Genomic DNA, 9838 nt, shown 5'->3' on the forward strand with positions numbered 1-9838 from the left:
TCTTGATGTGCCCTCATTTAATAAGAAAGGTGATACTCCCACTTATCTAGATTCTGTCACTTAGAGCGGGATGAATTATGGGCACCTACTGTCCTGGGCACTGTGTTTTAATTAATCTAAATATTTCCTATACAAACTGTGAGGTGTTTGTTGGTAATTCTTTTTCTGCAGAAGAGACACAGAAGCTCAAAGTTTGGAAGATATTCCGCAAATAGCCAGGCTCAGAAGCAGAAGCACAAGGAAGACCAAATAAGGAAATAGCTATAGCATTTATTTTCTTGCCACTGTTGTGCCTAGCAAAACACGACTTACAGTGAACAAACAATAAACAGTGGATGTGTGAAGAGTGATAGAGAAGTATCTTGTCATAGATGACATTTATGAGCCTGACATTTGCTCTTTATGGTGTGATGCCATGTTTTAGAAAAGGCAAGGAAAAGATACACCATTAAGCTTCTTGTCCCAGACTCCAAAGCTTTGCCCTTATGTTTTTAAGCTTTCATATTAGAAGGACACCCTGATGCTTCTCCAATTGTCAGGATATGAATTGTAGAAGCATTTATCTTAATGCCAGTAGAAGTATGACTAAACACATGACCCCCAGTGCTGGCAGACAGCAGGCGAGGGAAGCAATCAGAGGACTGCTTTGTTGCTCATCATCTGCTTTCACGTCAAGAAAATAATTGGAAATTGGGTTTTCAGGATTCCTTTGTGAACTGTGATGCATTCTGGACAAATGCTGAGCTATGGTTCTCAGGATTACGACACCTGATTCTTTCCCTGGCTTCTTTGTAAGAAGTTGAGAGAAGGTACAAGCAAAATAGAGTTTGGTGTCTGGTGTATATTTGTCTTTTCCACCTTAAGAACCACAGCTTTCTCACTTTAATTAAGAGACACAACTTCTCGACATGGGCTTTTCCTGAGCCTGGGAGCTGGACTGTAACAGACCTCGGGGCACTCAGGGCTTTAGTGCTGCTGTGCTGACCTACATCTTTATGGATTACCAATAATAGGATTTGCTACTCGGAAGCTGAGACCATACCTACCCAAACCGCACAAGGTATTGCCTACAGATAAATATGGCTTTTGTTTTTTACTGTTTCCTGCAAGTTCTGGTCTCTTGGGTTATACATGCAGTGCAGCCGTTCTGTCTGCCAGAGTGTACCTGTTCAGAGGAGAGTTTTGGCAGGTGTGCTGTGCTGACAGGATTTCAGAGGGTGATGTGGGGTGGAAGAGATTTTCTTTTAAAATGGTGTGGAGCAACAAAGGCTTAGAGTTTGTACGAAACCAGCTAAATATCCATAGAATTAATTTTAGCTGTTTCTGGAGTTTAGTGAGCAGAAGAACATTTCTACCAAAAGCAGTGTCTTTTATTTTAAGCTCATTAATTTTTTTATTTAATCTCCATGACTAATGACAAGACCCACAAAATACCACTTGATATGTTCCTTGATGCTTATTAAAGTTTTTCTACTTTCTTATACAGGAGCCTTCAGTGCATGTCTATGTCTTCGGGAAAGATTCCAGACAACTTTCCCGAAGAACTCAAGCAAGTGAAAATTGAAAACTCACCCTTATTTGAACTTCCCCAGGGGGTTTTCACCAACATGAGCACTTTGGAATACCTTTGGCTCAACTTTAACAATATCACTGTGATCCACCTAGGCGCCCTGGAGGACCTGCCTGAGCTGAGAGAGCTGAGACTGGAGGGGAACAAACTTCGTTCAGTACCATGGACAGCGTTCCGCGCCACGCCTCTCCTGCGGGTTTTGGATCTCAAACATAACAGGATTGATGCTCTCCCTGAACTGGCTCTTCAGTTCCTAGCCAACCTGACATACCTTGACATATCCTCCAATAGGCTGACAGTTGTATCCAAGGGTGTCTTCTTGAACTGGCCAGCCTATCAGAAACAACAGCAGCTTGGCTGTGGAGCTGAGATTCTCTCCAACATGGTATTGTCGCTGCACAATAATCCTTGGTTGTGTGACTGTCGTTTAAGGGGGCTTGCTCAGTTTGTCAAGTCCATTGGTCCCCCTTTCATCCTGGTGAATTCTTATCTGATATGCCAGGGTCCTGTCTCTAAGGCAGGGCAGCTTTTACATGAGACTGAGCTCGGAGTTTGTATGAAGCCAACTATTTCAGCCCCTAGTGTCAATGTCACTATCCAGGTAGGAAAGAACGTGACCCTGCAATGTTTGGCACAAGCCAGTCCCTCACCAACCATTGCATGGAAGTATCCCCTGAGCACGTGGAGAGAATTTGATGGTAAGCCACTTGTACTCTCTGTATATATATGGGGGCAGTGTAGAGGTCTGTTAGGACTCTGTCTCAATACAGACGTGTAAATTGTGCCTGTCATAAAGGAAGGGTGCAGGTAAGACTGGCATATATATGCCTTTTCTCCATAGAACAGAAAAGAGGCCAAGGTAGCATTCCGCTATCAGCACTGTTTAAAGTGAGTGCATGCAAATCTCATATATAAATAGATATAATGGATGTGATCGTCTCTTATAGTATATAAATGTTAATAGACTTACAAATGAGCAAATATATTGTTTGAGGATCTTCTGGATGAAAAGCACAATACCAACATTTTAGAATCCTAAAATTTCCGTCTAGAACTTATTGAAATATGATTTATAAGTCCCTCTTCCAGAGATTTGAATTCAGTAAGTGCAGGACCAACAATATGTATTGTTACATATGTGTTTCTGTTGTGTTGCCCTTGAGTGACCTTTATAAGATAAGGATAGCAAGTCCTCCTTATCAACTGAATATTTACTTCCTATTATTGTGTTAGCCAGATAATATTAGTTCAAAAGTATAGGGCCTAGAGAGATCAAATGACTTCCAGGGACCCAGAACTAGCACTTCCTTCCTTGGAGTAGGTCTTAGCATTTCCCAAAGCCTGTGCAAGGGTTCCCAGGAGCATGCTGGAGCTGGAAGGACATTTGTAGTGTCTTAACTCTTCCTCTGTCTAAAATAGATGAACTGGGATAACATCTGAGGGATTCAACCAAGCCAGTTCTCATAGATGACAATGAGCCTCTAGGGGGGTTAAAAAATACATAAGTGACTCAAGTTTTTACTTTTTCCATTTTTTTTATCTTACTGTATTGGCAATGTATTAGATGCTAACAGCAGAGAGAGACAGGATTTATCATTCTAGTTTTCTTCTAAAATCAAGACATTAGTTGGGGAGTGGTGGAAAATGCTTTTAATCCCAGTATTTGGGAGGCAAAGGCAGGCAGGTCTCTGAGTTTGAGGCCAGCCTGCTCTACAGAGTGAGATACAGGATAGCTAGGGCTGTCACAAAAAAAACAAAAAAACAAAACAAAACAAAAAAAAAAAACAAAAAAAAAAAACAAAAAAAAACCAAGAAGAAGAGAAGAAGAAAAAGAGAAGGAGGAGGAGGGGGGAGGGAGGGAGGCAGAGAGGAAGGAAATGGATGGTGGTGTCCAGTGACGCTCTATCATCACTATTTTCAAAAATGTTTTATTTCTGTATTTTATGTGTGTGGTATCTTACCCAGTGTTGCTATTCTGTGATAAAACATTGTGATCAAATAACCTGGGGAGGAAAGAGTTTATTTGGCTTGTGCTTCCTCATCACTGTACTGCTTATCATTGAAGGAGTCAGGACAGGAGCTTCAAGGCAGGAGTCGATGACAATAACCATCCATTAAACATAAGACCGTGCACTAGACCTAGGCCCTTCCAGCTATCTACCACAGAAATGCACATCTGTTTTGTTCTTCTTTTCACCCAGTGTTGACCTCGCCAGTTGCAGAAGGTATCATTCTATCCCAGCTTGTCATCCCAGCAGCTCAACTGGTAGATGGCGGTAATTATACTTGTATGGCCTTCAATTCCATCGGCAGAAGTTCCCTTGTCATCTTGCTCTACGTCCAGCCTGCACAGGTCATGCCTAGATTGCAGTCCCCTTCCACCTCTTCAGGGGTCAGTGCCTATGTTGACCTACGGGTGGTCAAGCAGACGGTGCATGGCATCTTGCTGGAGTGGCTCACAGTGACCAACCTCCCCGAGGAACGATGGTTCACCCTCTATATTACATCTGATGAAGCTCTCAGGAAGAAAGTGGTCCACATAGGCCCTGGAATCAACACGTATGCCGTGAATGACCTCCTCCCTGCTACAAAATATAAAGCATGTCTCAGCCTGAGGAATCAGCCTCCAGGCCAGGGTCAGTGTGTGGTCTTTGTGACAGGCAAAGACAGTGGTGGACTAGAGGGTCGTGAGCGCCTCTTGCATGTCACTGTGGTCTTGTGTGCTGTGCTCCTGGCACTGCCTGTGGGTGCTTATGTCTGGGTATCCCAGGGTCCATACAACTGCAGTGAGTGGTGTTTGCGCTGTTGCCCTCTTCACCGGAAAACCCTAAGATGCCCACAAGCAGTGCCACAGTGCAAGGATAGCTCCTTCAAAGATCCTTCAGCTGTCTATGAGGATGGTGAGAGTCACAGAGTCATGGAGGAGGACGAGAAGATAGAAAAGGAAGGTATCAGTTAACAACCCACCATGGCATGGAAATAAATAGACCTCCAGTCCCTGAATCCAACTTTCCATGACAACTTGGTTCCATCCATTTACCAAACAAGTATTTCTTGAGCAGCCACTGTGTTCCAATTAAGGAACTTGATGAAGAGAGTTCAGAAATAGGAAAGGGGACACAGTATTTTTCTTCACAAAGCTAAAGCCAATGGAGCTATGACTTATTAAACTGATAATTTTATATGCCTGATAGTGGCTAGAAATTAATAAACATTACTTTTATATATTCATAGCCCTATAGGGTTTACACAGAATATCTCATATGCATTATCCTGCAAAGAAAAGCAGGCTATTCCTTATTGTAGGTAAAGAAACTTAATTTCAGAAAGGTCTATGATTTGTCCATCATATATTTAGCCAGTGGCAGGGTATGGATCATGTTGTTTTACAAATGAGCCAGTGACTGCCCTTCTTACTACAAACACTGTGCTTATGCAGATGCATTGAGAATCAATGGCAGTTGAAATTTTTAAAAATTGATGGCAGCACTTGTATTGAAATTAATCACCCTTCATTTCTTTAGGTTCTTATATTTATCTTTGAGGAAGAAGAATTAAACCTTTTAAACTGGAAATTCCCTGTTTGTGCTGGATAGTTTTAAGCCAAAGTCATATGATAGAAAGAAACTTCGATCAAAAATGCCTTCATAAGATTGGGACTGTGGGGTATTTTTTTTAAATTAGTAATTGATGGGGGGTGGCCTAGCCCTTTGTGGGTGGTCCCATCCCTGGGCTGGTGGTCCTGGGTTCTATAAGAAAGCAAGATAAGCAGGCCATTTTGCAGCACCTCTCCATGGCTTCTGCATCAGCTCCTGGCTCCAGGTTCCTGGCTTCCTTCAACAATGAGTTGTGATATAGAAATGTAAGCCAAATAAATCCTCTCCAACTTCCTTTTTCTTTTAAATATTTATTTATTTATTATATGTAAGTACACTGTAGCTGTCTTCAGATGCCAGAAGAGGGAGTCAGATCTCTTTATGGATGGTTGTGAGCCACCATGTGGATGCTGGGATTCGAACTCATGACCTTCGGAAGAGCAGTCAGTGCTCTTACCCGCTGAGCCATCTCTCCAGCACCTCCAACTTCCTTTTTAGTCATGGTGTTTCAGGATAGCAATGAAAACCTAACTAAGACACTATTGTACCAAAAGTTAAAAAAAAAATCACATTCCTTCCCTTCTGATAACTTCAATAAATTTTAACATTTTCTAGTCTTATTTTGTCTGATCTTTGCCTGATCCTGTATACATATATATTGTGTGTGAGTGTGTATGTATGTATGTATGTATGTATGCATGTATAAATATAGATGATAGATACATAGATGATAGATAGATAGATGATAGATAGATAGATAGATAGATGATAGATAGATAGATACATTGCACTTTAAAGCTAATTCAAAGCTTCTTACTAGATTACTTGGAATACATTACTGTTTCACAGATGTTTAAAATAATATAATCACAAGATGGTTGTCACTCCTTAAAAGACTATATTTTTATACATATACTTAGACATGTGCATATATAACAACACACACATAATACAGTAAAATTTATTAATGAGAAATGTTCAATGATACATTTTTTTTCAAAGCAAGCGTCTTGAGAGAGGGGAAATCATGTTGTTATTGGTTTCTTTATGATTCTGTCTGTAGGGGTAAGAAAAGTTGGTATGTGAGGTGTGGTGGATGCAATCATCACAAAGGGACCTAGGGTTAGCACAAATGTGAGAGAAGATGTAACAATCTTAGTGACAGTTTGGGAGAGAAAGACATGAAGAAGGAAAAGCCATGGAAACAGAGAAAGCCCAGGAGTGAGTCAGGAGTATGGTGATGGGCTGTGTCCAGCTGCCTGTACTGACTTAGAAATTTGAGGGGAAAGAATGTAGTCTAGATAGGACTGCTTGAAATAGGGTATTTTTAAAGACTCTTGAGTTACCCCTTGAATAATCCCAAACATTCACACATTACACATGGTCATAGGCTTATGGTTGTAGCTAACAGTTTTCAACATTAGATTTTACAAAAGCAATGCACATCTAGTGGAGACAAAACTGAATTTGAAGGTTGGAGCTTTTCCCCTGAGTTAGTGATATACACTTTGATTCTCCCTAGACATGCTAGGATTCCAGGCACTCACTATAAGGCAAACAGCTGAGATCACAGAATGCTGTGTTGCTAAGGTTGTTTAGTTTTAAGTAAAGGGTATTAAAAAGAGCTTTAGCTTAAAATTTTTAGTATATTTGTCAACACATGATGATTTTATTGGGGCTGTAATCTCATTGTAAGTCCAGAAGCATCTGCATATGTGATGTCATGATATCTATTCTGATCTCCTTCACTTCTTTTGTTTAATTCCTGTTTAAAGGATTCTTATAGCCTGATGTCTCATTGCCGTATTTGGGACATGTTATGCTCAAAGCAATTTAGCATTTGGACCATATATCTTAGTTACTGGTCTACTGCTGTGAAGAGACACCATGACCACGCCAACTTATAGAAGAAAACATTTACTCCAGGGCTTGCTTTCAGCTTCAAAGCGTTATTCCATTGTTATCGTTGTGGGAAGCATACCGGCATGGTACTAGAACTGAAGCTTAAACCTTCACGTCCTGATCTACAGGTATCAGACAGAGAGTGTGAGAGAAAGGGAGAGGCAGGGGGTGAGGCAGCAAGGAGACTGGGCCTTGCATGGACTTCTGAAAACCTCAAGTCCACACCCAATGATGTAGTTCCTTCAACAGGACTACACCTCTTAACCATTCCTAAACAATTCATCAGTTGTGGACTAAGTAGGCAAATACATGAGCCTGGGGGGGGCATTCTCACTGAAACCACCACACCATGTAAGTATGCATGTGTGTGTGTTAGGAATAAAATATGAGGCCTCACCTCACCCATGCTAGACAAGAACAAGAACACTGAGATGTAGATAAAGTTCCAGACCATGTAATTTTAAAGTAATTTTTAGGAGGAAGCCACCTTTAGTTCCAGAACCTTGAAGGATATTTTTTTCTTTCTTCTTCTGTCTTGTTGGAGCCTGTCTACCTCATAGAACAGTCTGTCATAGATGATAGACTCTGAACATGTATGAGCAGGAGCATGACTGAATCTATTATTGCATAATGACAAGTGACTGAGCCTCATTCAGCCAAATAGGTCCATTAGTATGGTTTCGTAATGGCAAGGAAGCATCTCCAACACCCCATCCCTTAGTTATTTCTGACCCTCCAAAAGGGAGCTCCACTTGTCCATATACCTGGTGGATAGACTTCATCCTTGTGTGGCATCTTCTCTATGATCTCGGCCAGTTTGCCCAGGACTGGAGTCTCAGTAACCACCAGAGAAGAGCAATGGCTTGCCAACCGATTCCTGCATCTATGTCAGGTTAGCTGGATTCTTCCAAACTCCCATTGTGACAAGCATGGAATCTATAGTCTCAACTACTTGGAAAGCTGAGACAGGAGGATTGTTAGAGTCCATGAGTTCAGGACTACGTTGATTAACACAGCAAGATCCTATCTCAACAACACATCAACAACAAAGCACATTTGTTTATGTAGACAAAATCCTTAGAGGTCTTGAGAAACAAGAACAATACCATCTGTACCTTTTGACACATTTGCCAGTTTGGCTCTTAGGGAGAGCAAAATGGAGGACAAAGTCCCACCCATTCTGTTGGTGATATCTTATTAGTTATTCCTTAGAGTGAAGAGTATGCCAAAGCACAGGCTGCACGTCTCAGATGGGTTTGTCTGCTTTCCTCCAGTTCTTTCCACCTGCCTTTAACCCTTCTTTGAAGACCATCCATGTGTAAGGCTGTATATAAAGATCCTTTCCTCCAGGGCCTGTGCTCTTGTACACGGGCCATAGCAACCCATCCTCAAATGCATCCTATACAACTAAGAATAGCAACTGAACTTCTATCAGTAGCTACAAAGCAGACAGTAGGTGTTGGCATATATTAGCTCTTGCTCTTCTCAGAGCAATAAGCCTTTGCTCCCTGTACTGAAGAGAAAAGTGAGACCCAGATAGCCTTGGTCTTTTGCACCAAGTCATACATAAGTAGTAAAACCTGAGTTCAAGTTACAACACTGTCAAACTATGAACACACCTTACTAGTTCATAAAATTAGAAAGCCTGAGCCTTAGAGGTTGCTGGGAGATAGTTCAGTCAGTAAAGTGTTTGCTATGTAAGCATGAAGACCTGACTTTGATCTCTGGAACCACATTTTCAAAATCAGGCTGGCATTATGGAGCATGTTTGTAGTCCCAGAAAGTTGCATATAGGATGATGACTAGAGCTTGCTGGCCAGCTAGTCTAGTGAAATGGGCAAACTTCAGGTAAAAGCAAGAGACCCTATTTCAATAAGCCAGGTGGATAGTAATTGAAAGAGACGTCTGCGGTTGACCACTGACCTCCTCATGTGCATGGGTGCCACCCCTCCCCTGTTGTACTTGTATACACATACAAGAATACACACATACATGTAAGAGCCCACATTCATGTAAGTCCACGATCACAGGGAAGGAAAAACAGTTTTAGATCACTTAGAATCTATTGGTTGGTCATAGGTCTCCAATTGTAGGCTTTAGAAAGGGGAGGCCATTCCTACCTGCTGTTGTTGCCTTCTTCTTACCTACTTGGAAACCTAACATCAAGCTACGCTGTAGGTCTGGGCCTATCTCACTGTCCCAGAATAGATTGCCCTTCAGCTTGCCACATCCTCACAATGTGAGACTTGGCAGGCCTCACCCCACTCATGGGGTCTCCTCCAGTACTGACTACATTTACTGATCTTGTTGGTTGGTCTATCCTCCATTTTCCCAGTAGGCTCACATTGGCTACTAGATCCTTTCCCCTTCCAAGGTCAGTTCCAAGAGTGACTTTCATTGGGTCAAGTTCCTGAGTTTGTCCATAAAGCCCCACCGTCCTGCTAAAGACTAAAGTGCTGAGAGGAACTTCCAGTCCAGAGGTCTTCACTCCCTATTCCCAAAGATGACCTGCTTTTCTGGCTGTCATACCCACTCAAGGCCTTACAAATCCTGTTCCTGCTGGGCTTCCCGAGGAATCGTTAATCCATGCTCCAGACCTATTTCTTTCTCCAAGCAATCACGACTGTACTCTTCTTGATTGGGAAAAAAAAGCAGAACTTAAGTCCAGAACAAACAAGATCTGCAAAGGTGCAGTAATTAAGATTTAGGCGGACAATTTAGACAAAATGTTGCAAAATCCCTCAGTGTCAGAGTAGAGGTCAGGAGCAAC

General features: G+C 41.8%; 1 protein-coding gene across 1 annotated transcript; it reads left to right on the forward strand.

The window, feature by feature from the left end:
- Positions 1-1079: 1079 nt before the first annotated feature.
- On the forward strand, positions 1080-4529 carry Lrit2 (leucine rich repeat, Ig-like and transmembrane domains 2). Its single transcript, XM_052191622.1, has 3 exons — positions 1080-1189; positions 1487-2268; positions 3772-4529. The coding sequence occupies exons 1-3, from the start codon at positions 1080-1082 to the stop codon at positions 4527-4529; spliced, it is 1650 nt and encodes a 549-aa protein (XP_052047582.1).
- Positions 4530-9838: the final 5309 nt, after the last annotated feature.

Source organism: Apodemus sylvaticus, chromosome 8, assembly GCF_947179515.1.
Source record: "Apodemus sylvaticus chromosome 8, mApoSyl1.1, whole genome shotgun sequence".
Classification (NCBI taxonomy): domain Eukaryota; kingdom Metazoa; phylum Chordata; class Mammalia; order Rodentia; family Muridae; genus Apodemus; species Apodemus sylvaticus.